At 48.1% G+C, this 19244-nt stretch overlaps 1 protein-coding gene across 1 annotated transcript; it reads left to right on the forward strand.

The window, feature by feature from the left end:
• The first annotated feature begins 4873 nt into the window (after window positions 1–4873).
• On the forward strand, window positions 4874–5562 carry LOC135812919 (uncharacterized protein K02A2.6-like). Its single transcript, XM_065326138.1, has 2 exons — window positions 4874–4879; window positions 4957–5562. The coding sequence occupies exons 1-2, from the start codon at window positions 4874–4876 to the stop codon at window positions 5560–5562; spliced, it is 612 nt and encodes a 203-aa protein (XP_065182210.1).
• Window positions 5563–19244: the final 13682 nt, after the last annotated feature.

The following is a 19244-nucleotide window of genomic DNA, read 5'->3' on the forward strand; positions in this document are numbered from 1 at the left end:
TTGTTTTGCATGGCAACCCTTGGAAACGAAGTCGAATCAGATTTTCGGAATGCAAAACACTGAAAATGCCGTTTTTCGGCACGCGCTTTCTTCGGAAAAGCACAGTCGAAAATCTTTCCGAAATTCGGAATGCAAAACCTCTCTATTATCTTGCGTTTGAAAGCCCTATTTGAATATTGCGGGCAGCAGTATGTGGCCAGCTGTGTTTGATGGTATCGTGTATGGTACGGTAGGGAGACTGTGTCGTATTACCCTCGATCGTACCTGTCCCGTACCTATCCCTTACCGTACCGTGCCATCAAAGACGGCTGGCCACAATGCATATTCAAATAGGGCTTTCAAATGCAAGATCACAATGTGAAACAACTTGGAAGAATTAGTATGTATGCGAAGTGTATCGGGGGATGCATGCAGGGCGCGCGATAGTGTGGGTTCGAATCCCAGGTTATGTCTTAAAAAAAAGGAATTTTTTAAAGAATTTATAACATCCCTATGCTTTTTTTTGTCTAGGTCATCAAGGCAAAAAAGCATAGCGTAGCCCCTTTACAGATCTCTGGATCCTCCCCTGCTAGAGTAACCTGAAGTTTATGTCTCTGTTAAGTGTCATGGTCCTATTCCAGGAAGACATCCCCCTCCCCCCCCCCCCCGTGAACGTGGCAATGCATTGAAGGAGTGATTTTCCTCTCAATCTCCCAGTTTCCCTCTCTCTCTCTCCCTCCCTCTCTTTCTCCGTCTCTCCCATAGTGGATGCTCCACACTTTCATGTTATTTTTTCCTTTCTTCGTCCTTTTGTGAGATCTTGTGCGATCCACTTGTCCAGGCAAGAACGCAGCGATGATCTTTTCATTCTGGTGAAACACCTTGAATATACCAACCAACCAAAAATCAACGTCGTGCTACTGTGCATGCGGCTGTTCATAGTCGCATAGCCTTACCATGTGTCTGTGCAACATGAGTTACATAACTACGACAGTTCAGTGCAATGGTACTTGATGTGTATCTATATTCATTACGTCATAGTTGCACTGCATGCACGCACACACACGGATTAGTTGAGTGTGCTTCTTTTTCCTGTTGTTCTTTCTCGGGACATGTTTTGTTTTCCGTTCCCAAGGGCATGTTCGATTGGTAAGGATCGGGATCGGGATCCAGATCTCAGATCCGTCGGATCCTTCAGAATCACCCCAGTGTCTGGAGATATGTGGATTTTGTAGAAAAAAAATCAACTGGACACTTTTTTGAGCCTTGACTGTTGCCATGTGGACGAAGTAATAAAAAGTCGTACACACAGCGCCAGTTGTACATAAAGTCAGCAAGCTCTATCTCGACCCACGTGTGCGTACCACAATGTGTACAAAAACGAGTTTTACCCGCCATATACGCACAAAGGTCACATTTGGATCCGTTGGATCCGGTCAACCCTGCTCCCGGAGGTGGGTTGAACGGATCCAAATCCGAAGGATCTGGATCCGGATTCGACCAATCGAAAGGGTGCGAATCCAGTGGATCTGGTGGATCGGGATCCCGATCCTACCAAACGAACATGCCCCAAGTCTTCACGAATAAATAGTAACGTATCATGGGACAGTGAACTTGTTCTTTCCTGTGTCCGTGCCTTTTGTGCGCACCTTGTAGTGTTTGCACGGGCCCAGTTGTTTTTCCGCCTGAAGTAGTAGTCTCCGCGATCGCAACTCTGTCTCAGTTGAATTATTTTAGTAGTGTATTTGTTCGTACTCGTGGACGAGTGACTAATCGTAATGGAACAATCACAGGACGATACCGGATTTGACCTGTCCTCCGTGACCGAGCGACAGCAAGAATCTCAAATGGGTGTCCTGATGAGATTCAGTATGGAGCAGCAGATGGGTGTAGATGAGGCTCACGATAAGGCGATGCAAGATCTGTTCAAGAATGTTCAGAGCAGGTCGCCATCACCATCGCAGCCTCAGTTCACCCCACAGCCCTCAGCACCAGCTCAGTCCACCTCGCAGACCTCAGCACCACGGCCAGTGAATAGTGTGAAGTTTCCTGCCCACACTTATTGTCGTCTGCGACGCTGGCTGATTTTCACTCCTTCGTTGAAAGCTGGAGAGATTTTAGTGTTTGCCAGCATTTGGCCAGCCAGGCTCGTGAGGCCAGGGTGGCAACACTCCGTCAGTGTTTCGATGAGGAGCTGCGACGTTTCATCCGCGAGGATATCATCTGTATACCATCGTCAGCTGACGTCAACCTAATGCTGGAGCGCATTCAGGCGTATATCAGACGGCGACGTAATCCACTGTTGGAGAGCATAGAGTTTTACCAGCGTGTTCAGCAAGCTGGAGAATCATTTGATGCATTTTACACTGCCCTGTGTGAACTGCAAAGTGCATGCGACTTCTTGTCACACAGCCTATGTGGAACGTGTGATGCTCGCTGCTGTGCACAGTGCAAAGGCCTCGGCCGCACCCTCAAGGAGGAATCTCTGCGCGACCGCGTCGTAATTGGTGTGCGGAATGACGAGACGCGACACAAGTTGCTCGCAACTCATGGTCTCATGCTCGACCAGGCCGTTACCCTCTGTCGGACGGAGGAAGCAGCGTACCACACCAAGGCACACATGCCCAGTCCTGGCCTCCAGGCAAGTGCTGCCAAGCAGTCGGCGTACAAGCAGCAGAAGCGTCACAAGCCAGCTGACTCCAAGCCAAGTGAGACGTCAAGTGCGACCAAGTCCACTTGCCCAAATTGTGGTCGCTCTGAGCACACGAAATCCGTTTGTCCTGCCAAGGGCAAGAAGTGCAACTCTTGTCATGGCATTGGTCACTTTCAGCGAATGTGCAAGCACCAGAAACAGCCGAAGACTAGCTCTGCTGCCAGGCTTGGACAGCTGAAGCTACAGCGTGGACCGTCGCACAGTACCTGTTCAGACCATGCGGCAAACGGAGGATCAGCCATCCCAACTGTCCTGGACACCAGACACAGGCAGTGAGGAGCACCTCACGCAAAATCGGTGGGTTCGTCGAGAACTTAGATGACGACCACGACTGTGTGCAGGCTGTGACCGGTGAGCCGCTACGCAACCTGGGCAAGATACGTGCGACGCTACGAGTCGGTGAGGTGCAGCATGAAACCATCATCCACGTGTACAAGGGTCTACACGATGCCCTGCGGTCTCATACCTCATTGCCTGGGCTGAACACCGCTGAACACGAGGGTGCGTGTTCACCTAAGATCTGTGCAGCTGTTTCGTCATGCGCTCATCCTAGTGACGCTGAGGTAGCGCGGACACGTGAGCAGCTCCTGCAAGAGTTCGCTGACGTTTTCTCGGATTCCGGTCTGAAGCCAATGGAAGGTCTGCCAATGGAAATTGAGCTGCAGCATGATTCTAAGCCTTCCTGTGTGCACACCGCTCGACCAATACCGTATGTGTTCCGCGAGCAGATCAAGACTCAGCTCGACGGCATGGTCAGCGACGGGATTATTGAACCGGTGACGGAGCCCAGTGAATGGTGCCATCCGATTGTCATAGTAGACAAGAAGGGCAGCCCTGAGAAGCATCTCACAGTTGACTTCAAGCGGCTGAACGACCAAATCCGTTGTCCCGCGCATCCCGTTCATACGGCAGGTTACGTTGTCTCTGGAGTTGGCCCTGCTAAGTTCTTTACGAAGCTCGATGCAAGGCATGGCTACTGGCAGATTCCTCTCAGTGACACTGCTCAGGAATTCACCATGTTTATCACCCCGTACGGCAGATATCGTTATCTATGGAACCCGCAGGGTATAATATCTGCTGGGGATGAGTTCAACCAGCGCACTGATGCTGCGTTCTCTGCCATCCCGCGTCTCGGCAAGGTAGTCGATGATTGCCTAGCGTACGACGACGACTTTCTGTCGCATGTCAGACACGTGCGCGAGATTCTGCTCTGCGCCAGGGAGCATGGTATCACGTTCAGCCCCGCCAAGTTTGTGTTCGGTATGCAACGTGTTCATTTCTGCGGCTACAACGTTCCGCCTGATGGCTGGGTCATCGACGATGATAAGACATCCGGTATTCACCAGTTTCCAGTACCCGCCAACAGAATCGATCTCCGTTCGTTCCTCGGTCTAGTGAACCAATGTGGTGAGTTCACTCCACATATAGCCGAGTTTACCAATCCTCTGCGTGGCCTGCTCAAGACTTCCCGTGAGTTCATGTGGGACGCTAGCCACACTGCAGCGTTTAAACGGACACAGGAAGCTCTCTTATCTCCTCCGGTTCTCGCATTCTATCAAGTTGGTGAAGACCTCCGGCTTGAAACCGATGCATCCGCTCTCAAAGGTCTCGGATTCGTGCTTTGGCAAAAGCAGAATGATCAGTGGCGTATTATTCAGTGTGGATCCCGCTACTTGTCTGATGCTGAAACACGTTATGCTGTCATCGAGTTGGAAATGCTCGCTGTAGTATGGGCCGTGCGCAAATGCCGCATCTACCTGTCTGGTGCGCCATTTGAAGTCGTCACCGACCACAAGCCCCTGATTCCGATCATCAACTCATATTCCGTGGATCAGATCGAGAACCCGCGTCTTCTACGATTACGCCTCAAGCTCCAAGCCTATCAGCTGCAGGCATCTTGGCGAAAAGGTTCTGAAAATGCCTTCGCCGATGCGCTGTCCCGGAATGCTGTTGGCATTCCTTCCTCCACTGATGAGCTTGGTGAAGCCCCGTCGCTTCATTGCCGCAGCATCCGGATCTGCATGGTGCACTCGGACACTGAGCCGAATGCGAATCTCAAGGTTGCAGAGCTGCGTGAAGCTGCAGCTGCAGATGCCACGTACCAGTCATTGATTGAGTGAATCTTGACTGGATTCCCTGATCGCCAGCAGAAGTTGCGTGCTCCGTTACGTGCGTACTGGAATGGACGTGAGCATCTCTCTGTCGACCATGGCATTGTGTTGAAGGGCAACCGCATTGTTGTTCCTGAATCATTGCGTGCTCAGGTATTGCACAACCTCCACGCTTCACACCAAGGTCTAGTGCGTACTAAGTCTTGTGCGCCTCAGCTTGTATACTGGTCCGGTATCACCAAGGACATTGATACACTCGTTCGTTCCGGTCCTGCTTGCCGCGAACACCAGTCTTCCCAGCCAGCTGAGCCCCTGCTGAACGACCGCACCCCGACACTACCGTTTGAATGTACATCTGCGGATTTGTTCACTTGTCAAGGTCACGACTTCCTTGTGTATGCAGATCGCTTGACCGGCTGGCCCTCTGTTGCTCGTACTGCCCGCACCACCTCATCGCACGACGTGATACTAGCATTCCGTCGCTGGTTCTCTGATGGTGGTATTCCTGCTGTGCTAAGTACAGATGGTGGTCCCCAGTTCTCCTCGCATAAGTTTGCTGCGTTTTGTAAGCGCTGGCAGGTAAACCATGTCATGTCCTCTCCCCACTACCCACAGAGTAATGGGCACGCCGAAGCTGCTGTCAAAGCCATGAAGCGTCTAATCACCAAGACAACTGTGAATGGCAATCTTGACACAGATGACTTCCGCCGAGGGCTACTGGAAAGGCGAAACACACCTGGCTCCTCAGAGCCCCACTGAGCTCCTATATGGCCGTTCTCTCCAGTCATTCGTCATTGCACATTGGAAGGAGTTTGATTCATCCTGGCTCTCCAAAGCGACGTGATGAGACTGCCATGCCATCCGACGATGCCGTCACAGACAAGTCGTCAACTCGTCGCTCGTTGCCGCAGCTCCGCCTCGGCACCCACGTGGATGTTCAGCATCCGCGCACCAAGCAGTGGTCTATTCGCGGGGTCATTGTTGCTGTCTGTAATCATCGGGACTACCTAGTGAAGTTGCCGAGTGATCGCATTTATTGGCGGAACCGCAGATTCCTGCGTCTGTATCACCCACTTGTGCCTGCACCGCTTGTAGTCCAACCGGCTGCTGCTGACGCCTCTTCCCCGCCGCCGCCATCCCGCCGCAGTGCACGTCAGCGCAAGCCACCCCAGCGTTTAAACATTGGTTCGCATCATGGACAGTCCTATGATTGACGCTCTTGATCACTAATGTCAATTTCTGCTGTCTCTGCTTTGTTGTTTTCATTCTTCATTTTGTTTTGTTTATGATAGATGTTGCTGTCACGGGTGTCGCAACATCTCGAAGGGGCGTGATGTTTATCTACTTCGAAGTATATTCATTACGTCATATTTGTACTGCATGCACACACACACACACACGGATTAGTTGAGTGTGCTTCTTTTCCTGTTGTTCTTTCCCATGACATGTTTTTTTCCGTTCCCAAGTCTTCACGAATAAATAGTAACGTATCAGTAGTCGCATCAGTGCTGCTACTATAAGCGATGCTCTAATCTGGTATGTTTTCTACGCAAAGTTCATTCTTAAAGGGGAAGTTAAGGCAAAAATTAAAATTTCACCAGTTGCAGTCTTCGGGGTGCTGAGTCGAATGGTCTTGGTCCGAGAAAGCTGAGACGCTCCCTTCCTACTTGAATCCCAATCGAACTCGCGCACTTCCACCGAAACTGGGTGACTGCGCCCTACTAGATGGAGATTTGTATGCAAAATGTCACTAAAAGCGCCATTTCGTTCTTATAAAAGCATGGATGACCGCGGTTGGCCCATATGTTGGAGTCTTTTGGACGCTGAGTCGACTGGTTTTGGTCCGAAAAGGCTGCGATGCAGCGTTCCTCCTTTATTCCCAATCGAACATGGTTGAACAAGCGGTCACGTGCTACTGAGTGCCCAAATCACCTGGTCGCCACGCCAGCAGGCGACAACTTTCACACCAAGGTTCAACTCGAGTGACAGGACTGCACCCAAAAAAGGTCAAACAGGCTAGTAAGTTGTACCCTGCAGGCACAGTGACCAGGTGACTGGTGTACGCACGAGCACGTGACCGCTTGTTCAACCATGTTCGATTGGGAATAAAGGAGGAACGCTGCATCGCAGCCTTTTCGGACCAAAACCAGTCGACTCAGCGTCCAAAAGACTACAACATATGGGCCAATCGCGGTCGTCCGTGCTTTTATAAGAACGAAATGGCGCTTTTAGCGACATTTTGCATACAAATCCCCATCTAGTAGGGCGCAGTCACCCAGTTTCGGTGGAAGTGCGCGAGTTCGATTGGGATTCAAGTAGGAAGGGAGCGTCTCAGCTTTCTCGGACCAAGACCATTCGACTCAGCACCCTGAAGACTACAACTGGTGAAATTTTAATTTTTGCCTTAACTTCCCCTTTAAGGCCAATATCTTCTACTACGAGATAACATTACTTGGAGAAGTACTCGGATAATGAGCCAGTATTAAATGTAACATTTAACTCGGATACTGAGGCAACGAGAGAGCTTGGAAGCTCAGGGCCCTGCGCTATGCTTTTATGCTTTTTTGCCTAGCTCATCGTACATGTTATAGGAACTGATGGGAATGTCTTTTTCGTTGATTGGCCACATCACTGTATTGCAAAAACGTTTCAATCGGTTTGCTTATGAGTTAGGCAAAAGTATTTGCAGAATTTATTGCGGATTATTATTTCTCTAATAATCATCTACTTTTGTTTTGTTCCTTCTTTTCTTTTTATCTCCTTATATTGTAAATCAACAAATTTTGGCCGATGAGAAATAGAAACCTCTCTATTAGAGAGGTTAAGATGCACGTTATTTCCGACGTGACGCGCAGTTTCACGTCAAATTTGAAATCGATCGGTATTTTTGCTCTCACATGCATCCATTGCTCAATCATGCATCATTTGCCTATATGACAAACGTTGGCCTGCGATTTACTTTGGCCGGTTGGTACCAAGCGGCGAAATCAGCGAAATTAAATCGCCAGCGAACATTAGTTGATTTTAATACAGTGATCGGATTTTCTGGCCTTTTTGTAGTAATACATGTGCATTGACCTGTTGAGCCAATGACGACGCCGAATGCATGGTTGCCTGTGGAGCACATCACATAACTTTACAGTCTCCTAAAATACGTATCCTGTCCGACGGCAAAAGAGGCTGCAGATTTAGTTTTTCTGCGCGTCGACGGGATGTCTGCGACGCGAAAGTTCAGCTCGCGTTATTTGGCTCGCACGTCGAAAAATCAACGCGAGTGACCTGCTGCTCACGTCGAAATTTGGACATTACATAAATTAACAGTCTCCTATATAAAACGTATCCTGTTCGACGGCAAAAGAGGCTGCAGATTTAGTTTTTCTGCGCGTCGACGGGATGTCTGTCCTGACGTTTACTGGGACCGGCGCTGACTCTGCCGATCACGGACGTTCTGGACTCGACGAGATGTCTGTCCTGACGTTTCCTGGGATCGGCTTAGACTCTGCCGATCACGGGCGTTCTGGACTCAAAGGGATGTCTGTCCTGACGTTGCCTGGTACCGCCGGACTTTACCGATCACGGGCGTTCTGGAGTCGACGGGATCTCTCTTCCGACGTTTCCTGTGACCGGCACTGAATCGCTCGTTCACGCTTATTTTGGAGAGGACGGGATCTCTCTTCCAAAGTATGTTTATGCTGACGCATCCTATCACCTAATCGGCGTCTATTCTAATTTAATTTCCACTTCGTCTCCCTATTTCTTTCCAAATCTCCCTCTACATCAGGGAGTCGTATACATAATACGACGAATATTGGTACGGTACGGGACAGATACAGGAGCCCGCAAATATTGTGGACAGCTGTTATGTACAATCCTGTAGAGCCTTTGTAGTCACAGATACGGGACAGATACGGGACAGATACGGGATAGCTCCAGCCGTGACACAAACAAACAAACAAACAAACAAACACCAAACGAGAGAGCTTGGAAGCTCAGGGCCCTACGCTATGCTTTTTTGCTTGCTCATCATGCATGTAACGTGTCAAAGCTGTGTTGACCCTGACTAGCGTTCTGGAGTCGACGGGATGTCTGTCCTGACGTTTCCTGTGACCGGTAGGCATATGCGGATAATTCCGGCAGAAAAATTGGCAGAATTTGGTACTTTTTCTGGTAAGTTTCATGCATGTTTGGTATGTGGATAAAGAAATGGAGCAGAATTCGAGGAATTGCCCGCCATAAGGTTTGTATGGTTCTGCCAATTTCACTGCTTTTCGAGCAGAATCTGCCACCTTTTCGAGCATTATCCGCACACCCCTAGTGACCGGCGCTGACTCTGCCGATCACGGGCGTTCGGGAGTCGACGGGATGTCTGTCCTGCCGTTTCCTGTGACCGACGCTGACTCTGCCGATCACGGACGTTCTGGAGTCGACGGGATCTCTCTTCCGACGTTTCCTGTGACCGGCGCTGACTCGCCCTTTCAGGATTATTTTGGAGATGACGGGATCTCTCTTCCAAAGTATGTTTTTGGTGACGCATCCTGTCTTATATTCGGCAACTAACGTCCATTCTAATAGCATTTCCTCGTCTCCCTACTTCGCATTTCTTTCCAGAAAATCTCCCTATACAGCAGGGAGTCGTTTACATAATACGACTCCCTGCTATACATCTATATACGTTATAATTATTATGCTATCGGCCTACATGCGATTCCCGGGCTGGTCGACAGGCGGCCCAGCCAGCCTGCCAGTGGGATCTCGGCCTCGCACACAAATCCACACAAAATGCTACTGCACTATCGGCCTGAATGCATTCCCCCGATATACTTCGCATGTATATACTCATCCTCTTGATGGTACCGTACTCTTCATGGTACGGGACAGGTACGGGATAGCGCCGGGCATGCTGATGGCACAAACAAACAAAAATATTGTGGCCAGCTGTCTTTGCTGGTACGGTACGGGACAGATACGGGATAGCGCCAGGCGTGACACAAACAAACAAACAAACAAACAAACAAACAAACAAACACCAAACGAGAGAGCTTGGAAGCTCAGGGCCCTACGCTATGCTTTTTTGCCTTGATGACCTAGACAAAAAAAAGCATAGGGATGTTATAAATTCTTTAAAAAATTCCTTTTTTTTAAGACATAACCTGGGATTCGAACCCGCACTATCGCGCGCCCTGCATGCATCCCCCGATACACTTCGCATACATACTTATTCTTCCAAGTTGTTTCACATTGTGATCTTGCATTTGAAAGCCCTATTTGAATATGCATTGTGGCCAGCCGTCTTTGATGGCACGGTACGGTAGGGGATAGGTACGAGACAGGTACGATCGAGGGTAATACGACACCGTCTCCCGTACCATACCGTACCATCAAACACAGCTGGCCACATACAGCTGCACGCAATATTCAAATAGGGCTTTCAAACGCAAGATAATGACGTAAAGCAACTTGGAAGAATGGGTATGAATGCGAAGTGTATGGGGGAATGCATGTAGGGCGATAGTGCGGGTTCGAATCCCAGGATATGCCTGAAAAAAAGGAGAATTGAAAAATTTATAACATCCTATGCTTTTTTGCCGTCAGATACAGATAGCGCCAGGCGTGACACAAACAAACACACAAACAAACACCAAATTAAAGCTGTGTGGACCCTGGCTAGCGCCAGACGTTACTGAAGTAACGTCTTCTGCATAGCTACGGGAATTAAAGCTGTGTGGACCCTGGCTAGCGCCAGACGTTACTGAAGTAACGTCTTCTGCATAGCTACGGGAATAAATATAAATAAATACAATATTCAGTGGTTTGAGGGAAAGACAGAATGGGAAAAGTCTGAAGACAAAATTGACTGTACTGAGGCAATAAATATAAATAAATACAATATTCAGTGGTTTGAGGGAAAGACAGAATGGGAAAAGTCTGAAGAAAAAATTGACTGTCACCACCAGGACTCGAACCAGGGACCCTCGCTTGTAGCCAGCGATGCTAGCACCACTGAGTGTTGGCGTAGTCATCATCCCAGCAGAAAACGTTCAAAGTTTTCTTTAAAATTTGTAACTCGCAATTCCTGTGAATCCACACAGGTGGGTGGCACGCAGCCATCACTGTAACCCACACACTTCACGTACAAACTAGCACGCGAGTAGACTTTCACCACCAGGACTCGAACCAGGGACACTGAATTGTAGCCAGCGATGCTCTAACCACTCAGCTATGGCGTTGTCGTCAGCCTATCGGAAACCGTTCAATATTAAGCAATATGAAATAATATATTGAAGTTGATTGTTCCAACTAGGAACACACGCTTCTTGCCGAACTTGACACTTGACTGACTCACGACTGCCATCCGGAGCACACGAGGAGCACGTCACACATTCCACTCGGCAAACCTGCAAGAAAGCCCCACTTCCTGTTGTTGTCCCTCACGCGGACATGCGACTAGTTGTTGGAGGCGACAGCGTTGTGAATAGCTATACTGGCTCTCAACGTCTGTTTAGCACAACTCCATGAGCGACTCTGACTCACGCTGCTACCTGGAGCTTCACGAGGTGTTTGTCGCGCTGGAAACAAAGCGTCTCTGTAAGTTTGTATCCCTGGTGATGGTTTGGCCGGGAGAGCAGTATAAGTGGTGCTTTTCAGGCACAATCTTCCTCAGCCTACTCAAGCTCAACTGATGAGGGGTGAATTCCCCGATACACTGTGTATTGAGCAGGGAGTGGTGCTTTCTTGCTGGTTTGCCTAGTGGAAGGTGCGACGTGCTCCTCCTGTGCTCCGGATGGCAGTCGTGAGTCAGTCAAGTGTCAAGTTCGGCAAGAAGCGTGTGTTGCTAGTTGGAACAATCAACTTCATGAAATATTAATTACCGCCGAAGTCACAACTTCTAAGTTCGTACTTCCTCCGTATACAAAAACTTCGTGACTTTTTTGAACGGTGTTTTTGAGCAAGAACCTGCTCAACGAACGGCGCCAAAGGCTGTCATCGACAACCCACGTCCATGTCGAGGTCAGTTTGGTTGATCCCGAACAAATTCTCCACGGCGTGTGAGGACGTTGCCGACAGAAACTCAAGAGTCAAATAAAAAAAAGCTAACACCTACTTGCTCGAAACTAACACAGTGACGAAGTGTAGCTCGTGGCCGGAACACGGAGTCACGTGGCACTCGCTGCCCTGAAACTGGCCAGGCTCGTACTTGCGGTGCGCGGCCCCATAGATCTACGCAGCGTGAGAACATAGGATTTGTTTCGCTCGGACGGCAAGATGAAACATTTCAGTCGTCGTGCAACCAGCGCAGACTCAGGATCAGAATGTCGATGGCCTGGCCTTCTTCGCCTCTCTCCAGTCAGACGTCTCCTTTGTCGCCAAGGGGAATCGCAGGGACCTCCTCGAAGCCATTGTAGAATGCATTGTAGAATGCTTGGGAGAAAATGCGAAGCGTGTGGATGTGCTTGTACGACTCGTTTCACGGCATAATGGAGGTCGTGGGTTGGAACGACTGAATATAGTCGACACCGATTCGTACACAGCTCTAGAGAAGAAGAGGACGTAGCCAAAGTCCAGCGTCGGATCATCCCTGCAGGGGACAGGAATCTGAACGAAATGCGAGCGGAAGCAGCGACTATTGGCGATCTGGAGTCAGCGTCGTCAGGTGACGATGACATGAGCGACGAAGACTCTGAAAAAACTAAATCCTATTCGTCTGAGTTGCTTTTTTCTTTGTATATAGCTTGTAAACAGGTTAGACAATGCCACGAGTATTATTCCAAGTCAAACGGAACAATTCCTGAGCTGTGCGCAGCTTTCAAAAAAAGTCACGAAGTTTTTGTATACGGAGGAAGTATGAAATATGGCCGGCGATCTGCGAAAATCACCCTCCGGTGAGATGTAAATGTTTCGAGAAAATCGCGATTAAAGATTGATCACTGAAGCGTGACCAAGCGCAAACTCTGCCAGCAGGTTGTCTTTGGATAGTCACGATGGCGGAAGGTGGAAGACGGTGATCGCTGGCTCAAACCGTTGTAGGCTTCTCGGTGGATGATACTTCTGCCCTCCTGGACCATGGACGATGATCTCTTATTTTTTGGGAGCGACATCGAGTGCTCAGATGAGAGTCCTGACGACGAGCCAAAAGAGCTCGCTACGGCAGAAGCGCTAGAGAGTGATGCGGAGGAAAATGTTGATGAAGCGGCGCTAGCGCAGGCCGATCAGCCTCTAGCTGCAAGTGGTCCCGGTAAGCGAAAGCGAAAAGGTCAAGCTGCGACTGTGTCAACACTTGAAGACGTTGTCGCTCGCGTTGAGAAAGGCTGTGGGTGTCAGGGTGCGAACTGCTTCACCAACGTCGCACCTGACGACATCCTGCGCGTTCGCAACTTGGCGGCGTGCTAGGAGCTAAGCAACGAGAGTTTGTGCTGCTTGCTGAGAAAGCTGGAAGCTCTAGCAAGACGTTGTGAAATGTCTCATTACGTGGCGGCAGCACAAGCTGGCGTCAGAGGTCGGATTACGTTTGAGTATGCTTTTGCTGGAACAGCAGTGCGCAAGGCTCTGTTTATTTATGCACGTGACGCGACAGAGCATACAATCAAGAGTGTCCAGTTCGGATAGACCACTCTGGATGACCACACAATTACTGTACTGAAGTCTACCGTTCATGTCGCCTCCTTGTATCCCGCCAGCAGGATTGCCCAACCAACGTGCAGAATACCTCTACAAGCAGATTCGACAACACTGCCATGAGGAGAATAGAGATATTAGAGAGGTTTTGCAGAGCGAACGTTCGCAATGATTTTCGCGTTCCGGGTTGCGAAAACTATTGCGAACGTTCGCGCGAAATTTGTGTTTTGCATGTTTTTCGCTCCAAGAAATTTTCGCGTGCACTCGCTTGTTTGAGAAGTACAGTGAGTGGTCTTCATCCGATTATTTTTGTTGTTGCGAGTGGTGGCACCTAGAGTTACGGCCTGAGACGAGAGCTCCTTGACTACCTTGTCCATGGCCGGAGACCCACAGTCACAAACGGGTTGGTTTGTGCCGTAATCTGGCGCATCAACACCTGAAATTCAAGGAGGCATCGATGCATCGTTGATGTAACCGACTCTGAGCAGTGAGAAGACGAGCAAGCAGGAGATGGTCCCGGAGATGAAGCAACACGAGCCGCCACAAGTATAGCCTAGCTAGCACCCGCGGACCAAGCCAAGAGTAGAGATCAAGCACAAACATGAGGACTGAGGGTGCCTCACCGTGCACGAACAGTCCACAAAGAGCGAAAATTACTGCGAAAGTTTGCATGTATCTCGCTCCAAGAAATGTTCGTGTGCACTCGCTTGTTTTTGAGAAGTCGTCTCCATCCGATTATTTATTTGTTGCGAGTGGCGGCACGCGCACCAGGTACCCTGAGTCACGGCCTGAGACGAGAGCTCTTTGACTACGTTGCCCATGGCCGGAGACCCACAGACAAACGGGTCGGGTTGGCTTGTGCCGTAATCTTGTGCATCAACACCTGAGATTCAAAAGGCATCATTGATGTAACCGACTCTGAGCAGTGAGAAGACGAGCAAGCAGGAGATCGCAGATGGTTCTGGAGATGAAGCAACACGGGCTGCCACAAGTATATACGAAAGCTAGCACTCGCGGACCAAGCCAAGAGACTTTAAAGAGTAGAGATAAAGCACAACTAACTTACTTGCATGAAGATCACCGTGCACCAGGCTGACCAGCGGTCCACAAAGAGCGAAAATTACTGCGAAAGTTTGTTTCGCGTTTCCTGCGACTTTCGCGTTCAAAACTGCGAACGTTCGCACGAAGTTTCGCTTTTCGTGACGTTAGCTAATAGCTAATGCAGGGACAGAATCCCCTGAGACAAGGGCGTTGAGCCAGCCACGGCAATAGTAAGCTAGGAAAACAAAGCAAAATATGAATTAGAGCAGAAAATGAATGGAAAATTACAAAGAAAAACGATTAACGGAAGTGAGCACTATCAAAATTCGTGCATCACCCAGGTATTCGAGAATGTTCTTCGATGATAATTATTGCGTCTAGTTCAGTTGTGATAGTAGATCTTTAAACTGACCAATAGAAGAACAAGTTTTCAGACCGTATGGTAATGATAACCAATGAGAGTAGCCGGAAAACAAAGGGGACTTTAGATACTGGGCTGACTTAACAAGAGGCAGGATGAGCGCGTTACGGGTTGAGCTTGTCGAAAACCAATTGTACTTCATCATGTGTGAAGGGGTTTTATGAAGAAATATTTTATGAACCAGTGTACAGAGATGGTGCTTATGACGAACGGAGAGAGGAGAAGTGTGTGCAAGTCGATAAAGGGCATCCGAAGGAAAACATCGATCCTTGTTGTAAAGAATTTTAAGTATAAATCTATGGTGGACTTCTAATTGGTTCAGAGTTGTGTCAGAAAGGCCACACCAAGCGGTATCGCAATAGTCGAATATAGGGAGAATATAGCACTGATAAAATAATAGTTTACACTGGATGGGCAAATGAGTGCAATGTGGTTGTAGTACCCCTAATGCTGAACTGGTTCGCTTGCATACACAGTTGACATGTGCAGCCCAAGAGAGTTTGCAGTCAAACATCACACCTAGATGTTTGTGCTGAGTAACAACACGGATAGGCATAGTCGAGTCAGGGAAGTATAATGGTTGATCAGGAGGGGATGAAGAAATATACATGGCTTCTGTCTTGTCTAAATTGGGCTGGAGTTTCCACGTTTTCATCCACATGACAGTGCTGTTGATGCGATGCTGCATGGTAAGGAGTAATTGTGCAGGGGAGGAATCAGAACAGATAAGGCCAGTGTCATCCGCATACAAACTAACATCGGGGACAACTGAAGGTAGGTCATTAACGTAAAGCAAGAATAACAAAGGACCCAGAATGGAACCTTGGGGCACTCCAGACGTTACAGGGAGGGGATCAGACAAGAAATAAGACAAGCGAACAGCCTGAGAACGAGCAGACAGATACGAGGATATCCAACGCAAGGCAGCATCCTCCACCCGGAAGGTGACCTCCAACTTGGCAAGTAAGCCACGATGCCAAACGGTGTCGAATGCCTTAGCCAAGTCGAAAAACACCATTCCCACATGCTCCCCACAGTTCCTCTTTGTCGCTATGTCTTGGACAAGTCGAGTCACCTGGTATTGAGTTGAGTCACCACGGCAGAATCCCGACTGAGCTGGTGAGAGAGCCGGAGCGATGGGCAGGTAGAGGGAATCGAATACAATACGCTCACAAAGTTTGGAAACTGTGCGCAGCAGAGAGATGGGGCGGTAGTTTGCCGGGCAAGCACGGGAGCCTTTATTCTTGTAAAGCGGTGTCACGATGGCGGATTTCCAATCCTGTGGGAATGTACCAGTTCGAAATGACATATTAAAAATAATGGCGAGAGGATAGGCTATTGATGGTGCAAGAGACTGCAGCACTTCATTCGGGATCCCATCTGAGCCGGGAGACTTTCCACATTTCAGGCGCTTCAGATATTTCCGAACTTGAAACGTAGTGACAGTGATTGTACGGAACGGAACAGATATGAAAGGCGACTGGGACAAAGGGGGGTCAAACGAAAATTCGCGCGAACGTTCGCTCTGCAAAACCTCTCTATTACCTGCCCAGAGCTAGCAGCAGGTGCTTCACTGCCAGAAGAGCCCTAATTGGACTTGTGTCGACATTGTCATATCAACAGTAGTTATTTCTCTTCTCTCATTGCCTGTAAAATAGCATCACGAAAGCAGAAAACATCAGCACATATTTGGGCTATTTTCCCAAATTCTGCACTGGAGTGTCCTAGACAAACCACCTCATATATCCGCAAGGAGCGGTCAGACTGCCCTGAAATTTTGGTATTTTGAGTAGCATGGATATGTGGTTGTTTTCCATGAAAAAACTCATTTTTGCCAAAAAAGTCACCAAAGGGTGATTTTCGTAGATTACTGGCCAAATATTGACCTCTTTAATCGTGCAATAATAGATACATATTATAGAGCAGTCAGGTCTCCATGACCGCTCACGATTCCCATAACCAATCAACCAGTCACCAATCCCCGAAGAGCAGTCATAAAGTCACATACCAGTTTGAATCCCGATGACCAGTCACAAACAGCCGCGACTTTCTCTGTGAACAGTCACAGGATCCACGTCAAGATATTACGACTCGATTGTAGGCATTCACGCGATCAGCAAACTTTTTTCCTTGACAGGTTTCAGAAGTAGTGAGCAAGAAAGATTTCGATCAACTCTCGATCTCCGCGTAGTTTACTTGTAGCTCGAGTCTGGTGTGTGTGGGCTCCTCTCCAAAATGAAGGGTGGTCGAAAATCTTGCAGGGTTCAGATAGAATCTCTTCTGAGAGGACGTTCTGGTTAGTAGATTGTGCTATTCATCATATTTGAAGAACAAACTTCGTCGTTCAGAAAAGCTATTTCGGAATATTTTCAGTCAAGCAATTTTTGCATGCCCATCTTGCTAGAACGGAGACTGATTTCAACTGATCCAGCATACAAGCAGCACTCGCTTTGTGTTTTTGGAGAGGATGGGTAACAAGATTACGGAGTCAGAAGTGGACATCGTCGACGATGCATAGACGAAAATATAATGAAGATGGAAATGAAAATACGTTCATCTCCAAGAAGGCACTGAGTCCATCAAGCACCTTCTTGTAGCTCTGCTTTCCTTGTGGAAGACTCGACAGCGAAACACTGAATGTCCAGCTTGTTGAAACTGAAACTGCCTCTCAGTTGAAGCCAGTCGTTCAGGGAAGACATCTATTCAAGACATCATTGATCCAATCAGATTCTCAAGAACCATCGTAGAAAATTAATTCAAGTCATGTTATCGATAAGAATGGAAGTAGAAGTAGACCAGAGAAGTGTGAGTGTCTTGTTTAGACTGCAGGAAACTGTATTTCAATCTTGTGGCTCAACGTAGTGCTTACGCAATTTGCTGGTCCGAACATAATCTTCATTCCTACTCCCAAAATAACACTGTAGAAATGATTGCATTGGTGTAGCATTATGGTACATGGTCTTTCTCGTTGTGCTGTTATGACGTGTATCAAGTATTTGCAATTGTCCATGCATACGAGTACTGTGTACCGTTTACCGTCTCCTTGTCAGTGTATTTGGGCGATCCTCCACACCTTCATTTTGTCCACAACGTATTTTCCATCCACTTATTCGTTTTACAGAAATATTCACTCACTACAACTTCTTGTGATTGCTAGTGCGCATGTAGCCTACTATGCCTGCTTGTTAGTGAGAGTGCACCAGACATGTATCGATATGCATGTCTGACGAGATGTTCTTGAACTGGCATGCTGCTTTGACAAGAACTTTGGTTAGATAAGGTTTAGAATTGGGTGCTGAATGACCTGGAGGAACTAATCATGTTTGCGATCATGATCACCAAGGGTACGGTTCTTCCGTCTACGCATCTCTTCTTGGCTTGTGGATTGTTTGAAAAGAGATAAAATAATAATACAGAAATACCTATATTCTGCCTGTGACTACTCACAGAGGAGGAGTGGTCGCAACTGTATATTCCGCATGAAACTGTTCGCATGGAATTATAGTGGTCACAACTGTATTCTGTGACCGCTCATAGGGAATTATAGTTTCCACAACAAATCCTGTAGCACGAAGCACTCCGCGAGCAGTCACGAACTGTGTGCTTCACACATGTACATGTGTCGTGTCCGTGTGTTGCTATCTGTATTGTATTCCGTCTCAACCTACAGCTACATGTATCTTTGTCAAGTGTTTTCCGTGGCGTCGATGTGTCTCGTCTATGAATAGCGTTGGGAAACCTATTATAATCACTATTCATGCTTTGCTGGCTTGCTGCTCGCTCGCTTCGCTCCTTCAGCTTGCACGCTACTTGTACAGTCATAATTATAGCAGTATATAGGTCGATGCTTTGCGTCGATTTGTTTTTGTTGTTGTTCTTGTTGCTTCTCTGTTGCTTGGAATTTGGTCCTTTGGTCTTCTTGTGTGGTGAGGGTGAGGAATGGGTATCTGGACTCCTGGTATATTTCCGTAAAGAACCTGGAATCGTAGAATCCTGAGATATGTCTGGCCCACTCCCCGGTCATGACACATGTATGGTGCTTTGTGACTGGTAATGGGGCATTGTGACTGATAAACTACAAGTAATTATTTTGTGACTGGTCATGGGTTTTTAGGCCTCTTTTACGGCCAAACAGAACACAATTGACAGTGGCATGCCGAATGATTAGAACACAGCACCAACAAATGAATACAATTCTATGTGTAAACGGTACCATAATTATGGTAGAGGAAAGATCCAAGAGCCCCTTATCCCCTTTTAACATCAAAATCAATGAAAAAACGGAACAAAACGAGAGAAAAAAAGAAAAGAAAAACCCAGGAAAATACAAGGGCACTGTCCTGCCCACCATCATCTCCAAAACCTC

This window comes from Sycon ciliatum, chromosome 3, assembly GCF_964019385.1.
Source record: "Sycon ciliatum chromosome 3, ocSycCili1.1, whole genome shotgun sequence".
Classification (NCBI taxonomy): Eukaryota; Metazoa; Porifera; class Calcarea; order Leucosolenida; family Sycettidae; genus Sycon; species Sycon ciliatum.